Source organism: Dasypus novemcinctus, chromosome 14 (assembly GCF_030445035.2).
Source record: "Dasypus novemcinctus isolate mDasNov1 chromosome 14, mDasNov1.1.hap2, whole genome shotgun sequence".
NCBI classification, from domain to species: Eukaryota; Metazoa; Chordata; class Mammalia; order Cingulata; family Dasypodidae; genus Dasypus; species Dasypus novemcinctus.
This window is the reverse complement of record NC_080686.1, coordinates 29,420,530-29,440,104: the sequence shown is the minus strand read 5'-3', so window position 1 is coordinate 29,440,104 and position 19,575 is coordinate 29,420,530. Positions and strand designations below refer to the sequence as shown.

At 38.7% G+C, this 19,575-nt stretch overlaps 2 protein-coding genes across 15 annotated transcripts in view; both read right to left on the bottom strand.

Moving 5' to 3' along the window:
* The window catches only part of MCMDC2 (minichromosome maintenance domain containing 2), a 71,589-nt gene extending 53,679 nt beyond the window's left edge, over positions 1-17,910 (bottom strand). The window contains exons 1-2 of one of the 2 annotated variants that reach the window (XM_071207836.1): positions 17,723-17,910; positions 14,673-14,708 (exon numbers count right to left, since the gene is read on the bottom strand). The gene's annotated coding sequence lies outside the window, so the exon portion shown is untranslated. The remainder of the gene's footprint in view (positions 1-14,672; positions 14,709-17,722) is intronic. The other variant, XM_058275605.2, reaches the window with a different exon arrangement.
* SGK3 (serum/glucocorticoid regulated kinase family member 3) overlaps positions 16,061-19,575 on the bottom strand; it is a 187,971-nt gene continuing 184,456 nt past the window's right edge. For all 13 annotated transcript variants that reach the window (XM_004477797.5, XM_004477796.4, XM_058275595.1 and 10 more), the window contains one exon: positions 16,061-19,357. In XM_004477797.5, coding sequence (XP_004477854.1) covers positions 19,187-19,357 — 171 coding nt within the window. In that variant the 3' untranslated portion in view covers positions 16,061-19,186. The remainder of the gene's footprint in view (positions 19,358-19,575) is intronic.

Below are 19,575 nucleotides of genomic sequence, written 5' to 3'. Positions count from 1 at the left end.
CGAGAAAATTCTTCACCTCTCAATCTCTCTGAGTCCCCTGCTGTACATGGCTGCTATTTCTGGCTATTCTTGTGCAATTATTATTTATTAAGCAGTTTTATCGAGAATATTCACATACTGTATGACCTATACAAAGTGTCAAATCATGGCTTTTAGTGGCGTCACAATGTTGTGCATTCATCACCACAAAAAATTTAAAACAATTTCATTTTTCCAAAAAGAAAAACTCTACACCCCTTAGGAGTCCTTTCCCAGCCCTCCATAACCAGTAACCTAATTTCATCTTTAAAAATTGATTTATATGTACATTTAATATAAATGGAATCATACAATATGTAATACTTAAAAAAATGAATTTATTGAAGTAGATCACTCATACATAACCATAATAAACAATAAGTATATTAATAGTTGTAAACTTACAAAACAAACATGTATAGCATCATACAGGACTCTCATAACTCACCCTACCACCAATAACTTGCATTGTTAAACCTTTTTAACTAATGAATAAAGAGCATTGTCAAAATATTACTACTAACCAAAGTATTTTCCCCCAACCAATCCTATTATTATTATCTCTATATCATTCATACATGAACATACATAAACAATTACGTGTATAGTAAAAGTTGTGACCTTACAAAGCAAACATGCATAATATGATACAGGGGTCCCATACCTCAACCCTCCACCAACACCTTGCATTGTCGTGAGACATTTGTTACAAATTATGAAAGAATATTGTCAAAATCTTACTACTAATCATAGTCCTTACCTTACATTTGGTGTGTTCTTCTCCCAACCCACCATATTATTATTTATTAAATATATTTTTTATGCCAGAAGTTGTAAACTTATAAAATAGCCGTACACATGTGCAGAATTCCCAAACAACACCCCTCCATCAATACACCACACTGGTGGAACATTTGCTACAGATAAGATAATATCATCTGATTATTACCATGTCCATAGTGTACATTTGGCTAACATTTTCCATACTGCCTCGTTATCAACACAGTACATTTTTTGCATAAATGCAAGAATGTTGTTATTTCTGTTAACCGTAGTCCATAGGTCACTCCAGCTATATTTTTCCCATGCTTCTCCACTAACACCCTACAGTAGTGATGTATGTTTGCTCTAATTCACAAAGGACACTCTTGCATCTGTACCATCAACCACAATTCTCATCCACCTCTTGGTTTACTGCACTGTTCAGTTCCTAGATAATTCTCTAACATTCTGTCAATTGGCATTTATCCCTAGACTACCATTTTTAGCCACATCCCCATTTATAAACTAGCTGTTACTCACTGTGTGTTACCATCCACTCTATAAACGTCCACACTTTTACAGTAAAGCTAATTAAAACTTCTACATACATTAAACATCAGTAGTCCATCTCAGTCCTCCTTTTATCTCCTTTAAGAATCCACCACCTACCACCAGGTCTTGATGATATTTTCCTACAATTTCTTCTAGAAGTTTTATAGTCCTTGCTTTTATTTTTAGGTTTTTGATCCATTTTGAGTTAATTTTTGGATAGCGTATGAGATAGGGGTCCTCTTTCCTTCTTTCGGCTATGGATGTCCAATTCTTTCACCACTGTTTGCTGAATGGACTGTTCTGCCTGTGGGGTTGACAGGCTATTAAAAAAATCACTTGACCATACCTGTGAGGGTCTGTTTCTGAACCATCAATTTAGTTCCATTGGTCTTTATGTCTGTCATTATGCCAGTACCATGCTTTTTTTACCACTATAGTTAGTTAATATGATTTAGAATCTGGAGATGAGGGTTCGCTTTTCCTTTTTATGATGTTTCTGGCTATTCAGGACCCCATACCCTTCCAAATAAATTTGATGACTGTGATTTCAATTTTTAAAAAAATGCTGGTAGAATTATCAGGATTGCATTGAATCCGTATATCAATCTGAGTAGAATTGACATCTTAGTGATATTTAGTCTTCCAATGTGTGAGCATGGAATGTTCTTCCAGTTATTTAGGCCTTTTTAAAAAAATTTTTAACATTGAGTTGCAGTTTTCTGAACCATTGCTTTACATCATTGGTTAAGTTTATTCCTATATGAGTTTTATCTGTCATATTTTATTTTCACCACTCTTTTAACACTTTCATTTACTTTTATTGATATAATCTTCATTTCTGGACTCTCTTCCAGGACTCTCTCCTGTCTTTTTTTTTTTCAGGCTCTAGCACACCCTTTAGTATTTCCTGAAAATCTTGTCTCTTGCTTAGAAATTCTTTCAGTTTCTGTTTATCTGTGAATGTTCTAATCTCGCCCTCATTTTTGAAAGACAGTCTTGCTGGATATAAGATTCTCGCCTGGACGTTTTTCTCTTGTAGTATCTTAAATATATCAGACCTGCATGCAAGGAGTGCTGTTCCACACAGGGGTGTCCCCCACATAGGGGAGCCCCACGCGCAAGGAGTACGCCCCGTAAGGAGAGCCGCCCAGCTCGAAAGGAAGTGCAGCCTGCCCAGGAATGGCACCGCACACACGGAGAGCTGACACAGCAAGATGATGCAACAAAAAGAAACACAGATTCCTGTGCCGCTGACAACAACAGAATAGGACCAAGAAAGAACACACAGCAAATAGACACAGAGAACAGACAACTGGGGCAGGGCAGGGGGAAGGGGAGAGAAATTTAAAAAATAAATAAATATATCAGACCACTGTCTTCTTGGTTTCTGGTTAGAAATCAGCACTTAATCTTATTGCTTTTCTCTTGCTGTTCTTGGAATTATCTCTTTGTCTTGGTATTGAATATGTGTCTCGGAGTTGGTCTATTCAGAATTTTTCTAATGGGAGTGTGTTGTGCTTCTTGGACATGGATATCTATGTCCTTCGATAGGGTTGGGAAATTTCCTACCATTATTTCTTCAAATATTCCTTCTGCCCTTTTCCCTTCTCTTCTCCTTCTGGGACACCCATGGCATGCATGTTTGCACATCTTTTGCTGTCATTCTGTTCCCTGAGACCTTGTTCAATTTTTTCCATTCTTTTCTTCATCTGTTCTTTTGTATGTTCACTTTCAGAGGCCATTTCTTCAAGCTCACCAATCCTTTCTTCTGCCTCCTCAAATCTGCTATTATATGATTCCAATGTTTTTAAAATTTCATTTACTGTACCTTTCATACCCATAAGATCTGCTATTTTTCTATAATTGCTTTCAAATTCTTCTTTGTACTCATCCAATGTCTTCTTAATATCCTTAGTCTCTTTAGCCATCTCATTGTACTTATTAAGGAGATTTGTTTGAACATTTATGATTAGTTGTCTGAACTCCTTTATGTCATCTGGAGGCTTATCTTGTTCCTTTAACTAGGCCATAGCTTCCTGTTTCTTGGTGTGGATTGTAATTTTTGGTTGGTATTTATTCTGAGTGCAGTTTTACTCTTTAGTTTAGGGCTTCCTGCCCTTTCTGCCTTGCTGGTTGTACAGTAGGAGCCAAGGCTGTAATTCATGCTAAAAGCTGTGTAGGTTCAAGCTGCCATCATTGTGCCAGGGACCAATGAAGCTTCTTCCAACTTTCTCCTTTGCCAGGGGTAGGGACAGAGTCACAGCTGTGTGGAATAATCTAAATCCTGCTGGCCTAGACTGTAGTTGCCCAGAGAGACTGATGAAGCTTCACACCCCTTTCTCCCCATCCTGGGGGTGGGGATGGAGCTGCAGGTGTGGGCAGCAATCTATGCGGTGCGGGTCCAAGATGACTGCAGTTGCCCCTGTAGACTTCTCATTTTCAGTCTGTGCCAGCCAAAGTTACCTGCAGTTACCTGGATAAGCTGGTGCAGGGCCCACCAGCCTCCTCCCTGCCAGAGGTAGGGCTGAAGCCTAGGCTAGGGCTGCAGGCTGATCTGGGTGAAAGAAACTGGTTCCTACCATCACTGTGATTTTCAGTCAGCCTGGTTGCCCCCCAGGCTGGGGGTGGTCAAAATGGTGGCAGCCAGCCTCTTTCCAACTTGGGCAGATTCACACCCCAGTTCCCAGGCTTATATCTTCACCAGCCAAGTCTACCAATCAGTAGCCAAAACCATCTCCTCCTCCCCTGTTTTCGGGAAATGGAGCTTCCAATTCCCGCCACAGAATAGCTCCTGGGGCAGCTTATGTCACCAGAGGAGGATAATCAGTGGCCTCTGCAGCTTTACCAGTAATTTCCTGGAGAGGCTGGCACAGGTCCCCCAGCTTCCTCCCTGCTGGAGGTGGCACTGGGGCCTAGGATAGGGCTGCAATCTGATCTAGATGGAAAGAAGATGGTCCCTACCAGTTGTGATTTTCAGTCTGCCTCGCTTCTCCTCGTGCCAGGTGCAGAGTTAAGATAGTGGCCCCCGGCCTCTGACTTGGACAGGCTTAAACTTTAGCTGCTCTCAGGATTATACTTTAGCCCACTGAATTTACTCATCAGTAGCTGAAATTGGTACCCAACTGTCTCTTCCTCCCTTGTTTTTGGGAAGTGGAGCTTTCAATTCCAGCCATGGAACAGCTCCCAAGGTGGCTCCAGTGGAGGACGGGCACTGGCCTCCTTGGCGTGGAGCGCTCTACTTACGAGTCTTCTTTGCAGATGAGCAGTCTCCTCCTTCCATTCCTTCAAGGATGTTGCAGGATGCTCTTCTGGTCTCCTGGAGTCCCCAGACAGTTGCTTCAGCTAGCTCCAGTCAGCTCTGGGTGTTTACTAACTGCCCAAGAGCAGGAACTGACTCTAGGAGCTCTTTACTTCACCACCATCTTGCTGGTTGTCCTCAATATGTAGTATTTTTTGTCTGGTTTCTTTTACTTAGCATAATGTAGGGGTTTTTTTTTTTGTCTGATATTAACATCTTATATTAGCGTACAGGTCTTATATATTCCATTTTACCCATATTCATATTTCACGTGTGGTTTTACTATGCTATACAATCCCATGTTTCCTTTTTTAGCTTTCCTTTTAGTAATATGCATGACCTTAGATTTTCCCTTTAAATCACATTCCTACCCCTATAATAGTACTGCTAGTTATGAACATTATGTTGGGCTTTCACCTTTTCTATTCATTTCCAAATATTAACACACATCCTTTTTACCAGTTCTTTTTTTTTTTTTTTTAAAGATTTATTTATTTATTTATTTTCCCCCCCTCCCCTGGTTGTCTGTTCTTGGTGTCTATTTGTTGCGTCTTGTTTCTTTGTCTGCTTTTGTTTCTTTGTCCGCTTCTGTTGTCGTCAGTGGCACAGGAAGTGTGGGCGGCGCCATTCCTGGGCAGGCTGCACTTTCTTTTCACGCTGGGCGGCTTTCCTCACGGGCGCACTCCTTGCGCGTGGGGCTCCCCCACGCGGGGGACACCCTTGCGTGGCACGGCACTCCTTGCGCGCATCAGCACTGCGCATGGCCAGCTCCACACGGGTCGAGGAGGCCCGGGGTTTGAACCGCGGACCTCCCATATGGTAGACGGACGCCCTAACCACTGGGCCAAAGTCCGTTTCCCCCTTTTTACCAGTTCTGTACAAGTTAACCCTCAGCTTTCCATTCTGTAACCTCCGTCTATTTTCTGGTGACCCATATTCCAGTCACTAACTGCATGAGATTACACAATGTATTTAGTTCATAATAGTACATTCATACAGTATTTGTCCTTTTGTGTCTGACTTGCTTCACTCAACAAAATGTCCTCCAGGTTCATCCATGTTGTCATATGCTTTATGACTTCATTTCTTCTTACCGCTGCATAAAATTCAATCCATGTGAATACACCACAGGTTATCCACTCATTGTTTGATGGACACCTGGGTTGTCTCCAACTTTTGGTGAGCATGAATAATGTTGCTATGAACATTTATGGGTAGATATCTGTTTATGTCACTGCTCTGGTTCTTCTGGGTATATACCCAGTAGTGATAGTGCCGGGTTATGTGGCAAATCTATATTCAACTTGTTTAGGAACTGCCAAAAGTCCTCCACAGTGGCTGTACCATTCTACATTTCCACCAACAGTGGATAAGTGTTCCCATCTTTCCATATCCTCTCCAATTTATGTAGTTCTCTGTTTTGTTTTTTTTTAAGGAGGTACCAGGTATTGTACAAAGGACCTTCTACAGGAAAGCAGGCACTCAACCACTGAGCTACATCCACTCCCCAATGAGAGTTAGGTTTTTTTTTTTTGTTTTTTTTGTTTTTAGGAAGTACTGGGGATTAAACTTGGGGCCTTGTACATGGGAAGCAGGTACTCAACCATTTGAGTTATATCCCCTCTCTCTGGTCTTTTAAAATACTGGCTGTAGCAGTTTGATATGATTTATGAATTCCAAAAATAGATATTGGATTATGTTTGTCAACTGGTCTGTACCTGGGCATGATTAAATTATGATTAGGACTTTGATTAGGCCATGTCAGTAAGTAGGCAGGGACTGACAGACTACACAGCAGAGCAAAGGAGTATGTTGGAGTTTTGATGTTGGAGTTTTGATGCTGGCGTTTTGAGCTGGAGCCCTGGAAGTAAGCACACAGAGGAGCAGAGCAGTTGAGCCCGGAGGGAACCAAGCCCCAAGGAGAGATACAGAGCCATTCGCCTGATAGTCTCCAGCTGGCCTTGTGGAGAGCACAGCAGCTGGGCCCAGGCTGGGAAGAGAGGAACTCAGGAAGCCTGAACTCTTGGCAGATAGTCGCAGCCATCTTGCCCCAATATTTAACAATAGACTTTGGTGAAGGAAGTAACTTATGCTTCATGGCCTGGTAACTGTAAGCTTCTACCCCAAATAAATACCTTTTATAAAAGCCAACAGATTTCTGGTACTTTGCATCAGCCCCCTTTGGCTGACTAATACACTGGCAATTCTAATAAGTGTGGAAGTGATATCTCAGTGTGGATTTGATTTGTATTTCCCTAATCACTAGTGATGTTGAACATTTTTTCATGCATTTTTGCCGTTTGTATTTCTCTTTGGATAAGTGTCTATTCAAGTCTTTTGCTGTTTGTCCTTTTTATTGTTGAGTTGTAGCATCTCTTTATATATGATGGCTATTAAATCTTTATTTGATATGTGTTTACTAAATATTTTCTCCCATTGAGTTGGCTGCCTTTTCACCCATTTGACAAACTCCTGTAAGGTGCAAAAGTGTTTAATTTTGAGGAGGTCCTATTTATCTATTTTTTCTTTTGTTGCTTATGCTTTGGGTGTAAGGTCCAAGAAACCACCACCTACCACAAGTTCTTTAAGCTGTTTCCCTACATTTTCTTCTTCCAGTTTTATGATCTGGCTTTTATATTTAGGTCTTTGATCCATTTTGAGTTGATTCTTGTATAGGGAGTGAGATAGGGGTCCTTTTTCATTCTTTTGGTTGTGGATATCCAGTTCTCCCAGCATCATGTGTTGAAAAGACTGTTTTGTCCCATTAGCATGGCTTTGCTAGGTTTCTTGAAAACCAGTTGGCTGTAGAGGTAAGGGTTTATTTCTGAACTCTCGATTATATTCTATTGATTGATGTATCTATCTTTATGGTAATACCATGCTGTTCTGACCACTGTAGCTTTATAATATGTTTCAAGGTGAGGCAGTAAAATTCCTCACACATCATGATTCTTTTTTTTAGGATGCTTTGGGCTTTTTGGGTACACTTTCCATTCCAAATGAATTTGATAATTGCCTTTTCTAGTTCTGTAAAATAGGCTGTTGGAATTTTGATTGGCGTTGCATTGAATCTACAAATCAGTTTGGGTAGGATTGACATTTTCATGATATTTAGCCTACCAATCCATTAACAGAGAATGTCTTTCTGTTTGTTTAGGTCTTCATTGATTTCTTTTAGAATTGTTTTGTAGTTTTCTGCATATGGGTCCTGTACTATTTTGGTTGAATTGATTCTTAGGTATTTGAGACTTTTTATTGCTGTTGTAAATGGAATATTTTTTCCTGATTTCCTCCTCAGATTCTTCAATACTACTGTTTGTAACATTACTGATTTTTGCTTATTGGTCTTGTATCCTACCACTTTGTTGAACTCATTTATTAGCTCAAGGAGCTTTGTCATAGACATTTCAGAGTTGTCTAAATTTAGGGCCATGTCTTCCACAAATAGTGAGAGTCTTACTTTCTTTTTTTCTTTTTTTATGTCATATATATATATATATATATTCCTGTCTAATTGCTATAGCTATAACTTCTAGCACAATGTAGAATAACAATTGTCTTATTCCTGATCTTAGAGGGAAACTTTCAACTTTCCCCACTGAACGTGGGTTTTTCATATATGACTTTTATCATATTGAGGAATTTTCCTTCTGCTCCTTTTTTTAAAAAAAATATTTATTTATTTATTTATTTCTCTCCCCTTCCCTCCCCCACCCCAGGTGTCTGCTTTCTTTGTCCATTTGCTGTGTTCTTCTGTGACTGGTTCTATCCTTATCAGTGACATCGGCAATCTGTGTTTTTTTTGTTGCATCATCTTGTGTCAGCTCTGTGTGTGTGTGGTTCCATTCTTGGGCAGGCTGCACTTTCTTTCACACTGGGTGGCTCTCCTTATGGAGTGCGCTCCTTACATGTGGGGCTCCCTGACACAGGGGACACCCCTGTGTGGCACGGCACTCCTTGCATGCATCAGCACTGCGCATGGGCCAGCTCCACACGGGTCAAGAAGGCCTGGGGTTTGAACCGCGGACCTCCCATGTGGTAGGTGGATGCCCTATCCATCGCGCCAAGTCCACTTCCCTCTACTCCTATCTTTCATCATATTTTTATCAAGAAAGGATGCTGAATTTTGTTGAATGCCTTTTCTGCATTGATCAAGATGATCATGTGGGTTTTTTCCTTCAATTAGTTAATGTGATGTTTGCATTAATTGATTTTCTTATGTTGAACCACCCTTGTGTACCAAAAATAAATCTCACTTGATCATGGTGTGTAAGTTTTTTGATATGCTGTTGGATTTTATTTGCAAGTCTTTTGTTGAGAATTTTTACATCTGTGTTCATTAGAGAAATTGGCCAGCAAATTTCTTTTCTTGTAGTGTTTTATCTGGCTTTGGATTTAGGGTGTTGGCTTCATAAAAGGTGTGTGGTAATTTTCCCTTTTCTTCACTATTTTGGAAGAGTTTAAACAGAATTGGTGTTAATTCTCAAAATGTTTGGTAGAATTCACCTGTGAAGCCATCTGGTCCTGAACTTTTCTTTGTTGAGGGTTTGTGATGACTGATGCAATTTCTTTAAATGTGATTGATTTGTTAAGTTCTTATATTTCTAGTAGCATCAGCATAGGTTGTGCATTTCTAGGAATTTGTCCATTTTCATCTAGGTTGTCTAGTTTGTTGGCATACAGTTTTTCATAATATCCTTTTATGATCCTTTTGGTTCTGTGGAGTCAGTCATAACTTTGCCCCTTTAAGTTTTTAAAAGATTTTTATCCCGCCCTCCTCCAACTCAATGGTTCTCTTGTCTGCCCACTCTTCACTTCTTTAATTTCTGATTTTATTTATTTGCATCTTCTCTCTCTTTTTCTTCGTTAGTCAAGCTAGAGGGTTTGTCAATTTTATTGATCTTGTCAAAGAACAGCCTTTGGTTTTATTGATTTTCTCTATTGTTTTTTTGTTCCCAATGTCAGTTATTTCTGCTCTAATTTTTATTATTTATTTCCTTCTGCTTGCTTTGGGAATGGTGTGTTGGTCTTCTTATAGTTTCTCCATTGTTCAGTTACATCTTTGATTTTAGCTCTTTCTTCTTATTTAATATAGGCATTTAGGGCTATAAATTTCCCTCTCAGCACTGCCTTCTCTGTATCCCATAAATTTTCATAAGTTGTGTTCTTTATTTTCATTTGTTTCAATATATTTACTAATTTCACTTATAATTTTTTCTTTGACCCACTGAATAATTAGGAGTGTGTTGTTCAGCCTCCACACATCTGCAAATTTATCTCTTTCCTGTCTATTATTATTATTATTATTATTTTTTTAAAGATTTATTTGTTTATTTAATCCCCCCCCCTCCCCTGGTTGTCTGTTCTCTGTGTCTATTTGCTGCATCTTGTTTCTTTGTCCGCTTCTGTTGTCGTCAGCGGCACGGGAAGTGTGGGCGGCGCCATTCCTGGGCAGGCTGCTCTTTCTTTTCACGCTGGGCGGCTCTCCTTGTGGGTGCACTCCTTGCGTGTGGGGCTCCCCTACGCGGGGGACACCCTTGCGTGGCAGCAGCACTACGCATGGCCAGCTCCACACGGGTCAAGGAGGCCCGGGGTTTGAACCGCGGACCTCCCATATGGTAGACGGACGCCCTAACCACTGGGCCAAAGTCCGTTTCCCTTTCCTGTCTATTATTGATAGCCAGTTTCATTTCCTTAAGATCTGAGAAGTACTTTGTATAATTTCAACCATTGTATATTTACTGAGTCCTGCATTGTGACCTAACATTTTGTCTATCCTGGAGAAAGATCCATAAACACTAGAGAATGTATTATTTGCTGATTTGGGGTACAACTTTCTGTACATGCCTGTTAGGTCTAACTCATTATCATACTGTCCAACTTCTCTGTTTCCTTGTTGATCTTTTGTCTAGTTGTTCTATCTAATGAGTGGTGTGTAGAAATCTCCAACTATTATTGCAGAGATATCTATTTCTGTCTTCAGTTTTGCCATAGTCTGCCTCATTTTTGGGGGGGCACCCTAGTTAGGTGTATAGATATTTAAGATATTTAAGATATTTAATAACATTTCTTCCTGGGGGATTGTCCCTTTTGTTAGTATATAACCGCCTTCTGTATCTCAGAATATTTTTGCATTTAAAGTACGTTTTGTCTGATATCAGTACAGCCACCTCTGCTTTTTTTTGGTTATGGTTTGCATGGAGTATCTTTTTCAACCTTTCACGTTCAGCTGGTTTGTATTCCTGAGTCTAAGGTCTCTTGTAGGTTGCATATGGATGTCTCATATATTTTTATCCATTCTGTCAGCCTCTATCTTTTTTTTAAAGGAACAATGTTTTTTTTAATTAATTAAAAAATTTTTTATTGCTCCCTCCAAGATGGCTCCCTCATCTGTCTGCTCATCTTCTTTAGGAGACACCAGGAACTGAACCTGGGACCTCCCAAGTAGGAGATGAGTGCCCAACCACTTGACCTACTTCCACTCCTGCTTGTTGCATTGTCTGTTGGTGGCAGCATCTGCTCATCTTCCTTAGGAGGCACCAGGAGCTGAACCCTGGACCTCCCATGTGGGAGGAAGGTGCCTAATTGCTTGAACCACACCTGCTCCCAGCCTGTGTCTTTTGATTGGGGAGTTTATTCCATTCGCATTCAATATTACTATAAATGCATTATTTACTTCAATGATTTTGGTCTTTGGTTTTTATATGTCATATCTTATTTTCATCTGTCTTTTTACTCTTTTGGATATCCTTTCTGCTATTCTTTTTTCTGTATTCTCCTCCAAGCTTCTCTCTCCTGTCTTTTTCTTTCAGTCTCTGAAGCTGCCTTTAATATTTTCTGCAAAGGTGGGTTCTTTTTTATGAATTCTTTTAGTTTCTGTTTGTGAATATTTTAAACTCACCTTCATATTAGGACAATTTTTAAAAAATATTTTATTTCTCCCCCCCTCCCCTCCCTGTTGTCTACTCTCTGTGTCTATTCGCTATGTGTTCTCTTCTTCTGTGTCTGCTTGTATTCTCTTTAGGAGGCTTCAGGAACTGATCCTAGGACCTTCCAGAGTAGGAGAGAGGCAATCATTCTCTTGTGCCACCTCAGCTCCCTGATCTGCTGCATCTCTTATTGTCTCTTCTCTGTGTCTCTTTCTTTTTTTAAAAAAAGATTTTATTTATTTCTTCCCCCACCCCATTCCCCCTGTTGTCTGCTCTCTGTGTCCATTCACTGTGTGTTCTGTGTCTACTTGTATTCTCATTAGGCAGCTCTGGGAACCGATCCTGGGATCTTCTGGAGTGGGAGAGAGACAATTACTTTCTTTGGCCACCTCAACTCTGTTCTGCTACGTTCTCTTATTTGCTCTCCTCTGTGTCTCTTGCATCATCTTACTGTGCCAGCTCTCAGCATCAGCCGGCACTCCTGCACAGGGTGGCATTCCCACTCAGGGGGGCACTCCTATGCCAGGTGGCATTCCAGCATAGACTGGTACTCCATGTGGGCCAGCTTGCCACGTGGGCCAGCTTGCCCTCACCAGGAGTCCCTGTGCATCAAACCCTGGACCTCCTACATAGTGGATGGGAGCCCAATTTGTTGAGCCACATCGGTTTCCCTGGATCTCTTTTTTGTTGCATCATCATGCTGCACCAGCTCTCTGCATGGGCCAGCACTTCTGTGTGGGGCAGCATTCCTGAATGGGGCAGTACTCTATGCAGGTCAGCACCTTGCGTGGGCCAGCACTCCACATGGGCCAGCTCACCACATGGGCCAGCTTGCCTTTATCAGGAGGCCCCTAGACCTCCTGTATGGCAGATGGGAGCCCAATTGCTTGAGCCATATCCGCTTTCCTAGAAGGACAATTTTGCTGGATAAAGAATTCTCAGCTGGGAGTTTCTCTCCTTCAGTATCCTAACTGTATCTTATGACTGTCTTCTCACCTTCGTGGTTTCTGATGAGAAATCTTCACTAAGACTTACTTGGCATCTCTTGTATGTGATGGTTTGCTTCTTCCTTGCTGCTTTCAGAATTTTCTCTTTATCTTTGACATTTGACATTCTGAGTAGTATATGTCTTGGAGTAGGTCTATTTGCCTTTATTCTGATTGGAGTATGCTGCACTCCTTGGACATGTAAGTTCATTTCTCTCATGAAAGTTTGGAATTTTTCAGCTATTATTTCCTCAAACGCTCTTTCTGCCCCTTCTCCATTCTATTCTGCTGGAGCTCCCATGACACTCCCGTATTGTGTTTCATGTTATCATTCAACTCCCTGAGCCCTTGCTCAATTTTTTCCTTTTCTCTTTGTTCTTCTCTCTTCAGTTTTAGCTGTTCTGTCTTCTGTACATTTATTCTTTATTCTATCATTTAGCATCTGCTGTTGTATGCCTTTAATTTTTTGATCCCACCTATTGTGTCTTTCATTCCCATGAGCTCTGTTACTTTTCTATTCAAGTTTTCAAATTCTTCTTTGTGCTCACTCAATGTCTTTTTTTAAATTTTTTTAAGATTTTATTTATTTATTTCTCTCCCCTTCCCTAGCCCAGTTGTCTGTTCTCTGTGTCTATTTGCTGTGTGTTCTTCTTTGTCCACTTCTGTTGTCAGCGGCATGGGAAGCCGTTTTTTTTGTTGCATCATCTTGTTGTGTCAGCTCTCCGTGTGTGTGGCACCATTTTTGGGCAGGTGGAACTTTCTTTCATGTTGGGTGGCTCTCCCTTACAGGGTGCACTCCTTGCACGTGGGGCTCCCCTACACAGGGGCACCCCTGCATGGCATGGCACTCCTTGCATGCATCAGCACTGTGCATGGGCCAGCTCCACATGGGTCAAGGAGGCCTGGGTTTGGAAGCACTGTCGCGCTGGGCAGCTCTCCTTACGGGGCGCACTCCTTGCATGTGGGGCTCCCCTATGCGGGGACACCCCTGGTGGCACGACACTCCTTGCGTGCATCAGCACTGCACGTGGGCCAGCTCCACACGGGTCAAGGAGGGCCAGAGTTTGAACTGTGGACTTCCCATGTGGTAGACAGACACCCTAACCACTGGGCCGAGTCTGCTTCCTGCCCATTACCGGTTTTGTGCCAGGTGGAACTGCAATTCACTGAAAAATACATAACGGCTTAGCCAATCACACGGCTTAAGCCCTTAATAACTCTAAAGTAGCAATTTCCTTACTAAATCAAGAAACTCCCCAACTACAAAAGGTAGTTTTACAAAAATAGGATGGCTTTAGATATTCTGTTTCACAAGGTGGGATCTGTGCCCTCATTAATGTTCAATGTCGTGTATATATTCCTGATCACTTCCGTATTTCACAAGTTCTAAACCATATGCAAGAGCATATACAATACATTGATAAATTAGCTATTGACCCCGTATCTAATTTAATTCCCTTTCTTGGCCCTGGAAATATTTTTATAGGCCTATTAGCTTTTGGTGGAGGACTCCTGTTATTCTGTTGTCTTTATACCATTGCTGTAGAATGTGGATGCAGTGCTTGTTCTATGGTCAACATAGGCTGCTCCGTGGGTGTGGACTGTGGGGACCCAGAGCCCCCCACCCCAAGTCCACAGCATGTCACTGCCTGCATGACCTAGGCATGAGTTAAAGGCAATAACCCTCCTGGGAGTGGCGAGAATGGTAGACGGTATCATAAACTGCAGTATTCCCAAAGGAGAAAACATCCTTGGTAAACGTCCCTCCTACGAGCGTAGTGAAAACATTACCAGACCCCATATGTATGCTTCACGTGACCCTATCACAAACTCTGTTCTCATACTCTATGGAATGTCCTTATTCTGAAACCTCTTATTTCACCTCTCATTTTCCATCTCTTTGTGGAGTGCTATCTTCAGTCTCCCATTGGCCGCCACCAGACTCTCTTGTGTTCGTCAATCTCAATAATGCTTATGTCTGACTTAGCACCAGGTGTGTTCTTTGGTCTTGTGGCCACACCAACTTGTGCTTTTCAGGAGTTGGGTTAGAACAGTGAGATCTAGAGTCAACATTTTATTAATACTTAGAGGGCAGTGGATGTACATCAGTTATGAGTGTCTGCTTACCATGTAAGAGATCTTGGTTTCAATCCCTGGTGCCTCCTGAAAAAAAACAAACAAACTAGAAAAAAAGGAAAAAAAATACTTAAGCGCGCTCTATTATGACAGAATATCTGAATGACAGAAACAAATTTTGGGGGTAAGTTGAGATTTATATATTTCCCAATATGTTGAAAATTTTAAGTATGTGTTCAATGTGCAAAACAAGTACATGTTATACCAGATTCAACATTAACTATGTACAGTCACACACAACATTTGTTGGGCAGAGTTAGAAAATTGAATTTCTGATAGGTTCACCTTAATTTTTAAATTCGGGGTGGGATGGGGTGGAAGACGACTGTCTTATGCAAACCAAAGTCCCCTCTTCACCCACCCCCCCGTTTTTTGTCTCTCTTCCAGCAACTATCCAGGGCCTGTTGTTATACATTCGCACACATTTTCCTTACCTGGATTACAGTATTCCCTGCCCCCAATCTTTAATTTTCCTTTGTTCTAAATTCCTTGTCCTTTTATATGTAACTTGGTAAATGGCTCCCTAATTTCTTTTTAAGGTGGTAGGATCATCAATGAATTTATTTTTGCCTTTTATATATATATTTTTTGGCCTTTAAAAATTTTCATTGAGGTATATTTTACTTACATACGGAAGTTGTACAGATCTTTTGAATTTTTTTAAGTCTGATTTTTAAAAAAAAATCTGATTAATGTATATTGCTAGGGGATATCATGTTAAAGTAAATGAGTGTTAAGAGTTCAAAGCATCAATGTATCATTAACAAAATCGGTTGTAATTTTGACAACTTTATTTACTGTCATTAAGGCACAAGAAAAAATCCAGTGCAGCAAGGCTATATTAACAACTATACGGAAAGAACTGAAAAAAAATCCAACATTCTGAGATCAAATTTGACTACTGGAATGGGTCAATTTTACAATATATAAGCCTTCTGGATTCCAAGAGTTAAGTACATTTAAATACTGACAACTCATTGAAGACTTTCCTACAAAGATTTAACTAAAATTGAAGTGGAATTCTCTGCTCCCTAATAAAGTAAATATATTAGGAAAAAACCCATAATTATCTTGGAGATACATTCCTGCCATTCAAATGCAAGATTTATAAAATCACCCACTGTGTCTGGTTCTTTGTAAGCACGGTGATCTAGAACTAGGTAGTCTTTGTTTTAAACTATTTAAGGTTCATATGGTGATCTAACATTTTCTGTACAATATGTGCAATTATTTTCATTTGCAGGGTCTTTGACTGGCCAAGTCACTGCTATAAATATCACCCTCAATTTATATTCTCTATTGGCCTTTTTATGGGTGCAAAATTCCATTAACTTATTCTCTATTGTCTTGACTTTGGATAAATTTGATAGAAGTTACACTTTGAGAGAGCTAACAATTTTATTTTTCTTTCTGGCTTAATGATCACTATAAAAATGGACATAATATAAAGACAGTGAAATAAGAAAAAACATGTATAGAAGTCCTTTTAACTACTAAAAGATCACAAATGGAGAATTATACATTATTGGTAGGACACCACAAATGCAAAATAAATTATATAAATCTCAAATCAGAATGCTATCAGGGAAGCTAAAGGACAATTTATTTTTTAAAAATTAGGTGAGTAAAGGAGGAAAGAAGTGGCAGAGAACCCCATCTTTTTACAGCAGTGAACATTCTGAGCATCCTGATAAAGCTATGCAGCACCGTCTTCCCTTCCTTCTTCCCCTAAGTCAATCTCATTTATACAGAAAAGTTGGCATATCATTTCACAGCACCGAAGCCACTGGAAACCCACCTCTGCACATTTTAGGGTTTGAGATATGAAGAATTTTTAAAAATCAACAAAAGTAAAACATAGCCTTTAAACACAGAAACTTCCACTTCAAAAATATAGAACTAACTATAGCATGTATGAAGAATTAAGTTATCAGTATGAGGAATTAAGTTATCAGTTTTAACACACCTTATTGAAGAAATCATTCCAGTCTCAACAAAAGTGAGCAGGTATACACATTGCCACTTTTCATACAGTATATGATATATACAAATGCATGACTCACAAAATCTTTGTAAGGATTTTTTAGCATTTTATCTATGGATAATCACTATAGCAGTTACAGACATGATAAAAATATTGATAATGATAATATTTTTTATAGTGATAAAAATCAATATAAATTTTTAAGCCATTCAAATATTTATCATCACTGAAATTATCCTGAACAGTGCTTGCTAGCTGCCTTTGTAAATTTCTTAAATTAAACAATAAGTTTAGCATATTAAAAGTTTGTGTATAACAGCTGCTGCCATGGTCTACATCACTTAGCACCTCCCCCAGGTGAGCCAAAAAATTTTTATGTCTATTTGTGCTCTTTTGTGACAATAGTTGGGAAGCAAGAGTGTAACTTATGCAATAAAATAAGAGGTTTGGGTATATGAAGAATGTTATAGAATCATCATTTAGACGTTTTGAGTTGATCTTGTTAATAATCATGAAATGGTTCGGCTATTCAAAGGGCATAAGTAGTTCTAAAAAGACTTAGCATACTCTGAAAGAAAAGAAACTTCAAACTTGGAAGAGTTTTTGTTATCTGAATATTAAAAATGTCAGCAAACTATAATTAGTAATTTTCATGCATATCTACATTTTTTTGTTAAAATTTTACTTTTCTCCCTCAAACACACAAATAATTTATTTTTGTAATGATTACTATAACCATCACCTAATTTTATTTTAAATAATGACAGGAACTAGATTATCATAAATCTTATTTCAAGTTTTATTATGTCATATAGATTTGTATTTCTTGTGATCTAAGAAACATCAAAATTCTATTTTAAATTTGTTCTTAAAAATACAATATTGCACTTTAATTTTTGGCAGTTGACTTAAGTAATGGCTGAGAAAAGAAAAAAGCATACAAGAGGCTACAGTTTTTATTTTGCTCCTATAATAAGCAAAGAGCTCTGTGTAAAAGCAGAACATACAGTAGTGCCAAATAAACCAAATATTTACAGTGTAGGTATTAAAGTCTTACCTCTGAAGGAAGATTCAGTGTATTGGATGTAAATATTATTAGTCTGGCAAAAGCATTCTCTCCCTCCCCCTCTCCTTACCCCTTTCCGCTGACCATTTATTTTTAAGCCAAAGGAGACTGGTATAAAATACTTCTGTGATTCTTTCTCTAAAGAAAGAGTTGAAGGAATGTTGGTTCTTAGAGCATCTAAACTGGGTCACTGAACCCTTTCACAATAATGTTTCCTACATGACTTGAAAAACTTCCACTACAAACTAAGAATCAGGATTAGACATTATTTTTACTTTTTCTGTAGCTATCCTCTTTTAAAATTACAACTACACAAATTAGTTAATATGCTATGATTTTAAGTAAGTTTTCTGTACTTTTTCTAAGACAGGTAAGATACTAAATATTTATCTGCCTGATTAATTTTTAACTTTTGTTAGATTGTAATGAAACTACATACATTGATACTGGCCCAGAATTCAATATCCTACTTTTAAATTCCCAATTAGAAAGCTCTAATATATATATTTATTTATCAACCAAGTCAGAAGATAGTTTTGAAATAGCTATTTGCAAAAGCAAAATGCCAAGATTTAGACATTTCAACAGTGTATTAAACATTCAAAAGACCAAAATCTAACCATGTGAAAATAAATAGACTACACTTGTAACATAAATACATGACACAGAAACAAGTTATTTTTGGCACCACCTAAATAAAACAACAACAACAAAAAAACACACAAAAAAACAAAAACCATCCAGCAGTACTTATTGTTACCCTTCAGATCTTTGGGAATACCTAGAATTTCCAAATATTAAACTTTTTTTTTTCTCAGAGAAAAAATGCGCGATTTTGAGTTGGTATTTCAAAAGAGAAGGATTTTCTTGTTAAATCTTAAATGGTCTGCAGAATGAATGGTTATTCAAAGTCTTAGCTAGCAGCCATTAAGTTGCCTTTACATTTTAGTTCTACCAAGAACTCATTATTTCAAACAGTGATTTAATCTGGAAGGATATGGTTTCTTCTTAAACAACTATTATACCAATTGCATAGTTTTGATTTGAAAACAAAAGTCATAGTGGATAGTTATAAAGGCAAAGGAATATGTTAACTGAATGGAAATAGAATGTTTAAAAACAGTCTATTTTGGGTAGACGTTAGTGTAAACTTAGAGGGAAAAAACAGTCAATAGCAAAAAAGTTTTCTTTAAAAATAGTTAATGCTAGGAATAATAGCTTTTAAAGTTTCTGTTTAAAAATAAGCTTAATAAACAATACAAATTTTAATTCAAAACTTAGCTCTTTGAAATGCCCTATTTTCTTGCATACAGCAGAAAATACATTTTTCATAGTTTTCAACATTACATGTAAAAATGAGGCACTAGACATATTTGTAATATATTCACAAAAATAAGAATTCCAGTCCCATCCGTAGGCTTATGTCTGTTCAATGTTTTCTGAATGGCAAACTGTTCACAAAAATAAGTCTTCTGAAGGAGGTGCGTAAGAGAAACCAAGGAATGCATCGTCTGCCTCCATTACGCTTGCATTCACGATAGAGTAGTCGGAAGACATACACACAGAATATGGAACTGTTTCATCTGTAAAAGCTGCATCAAAGTTCTTGATATCATCTGGTCCAGCCTAAAACATCAAAAGCAAACTATTATTCACCTTAGATTTTTTTCATTGATTTAGTCCCCATTATAAATTTATGTATTTATTCTTGGCAAGTTTAGCTATCTTCCAGCTTCATCTTGTCTTTGAAACATTTTTCAGTTTTTCCTTTCTCGATTTTATTATTTAGGTGAGGTTGTCTGTCCTAACAATTAAGGTTTCTTGTTGGGGGGTGAGGAAAGGTA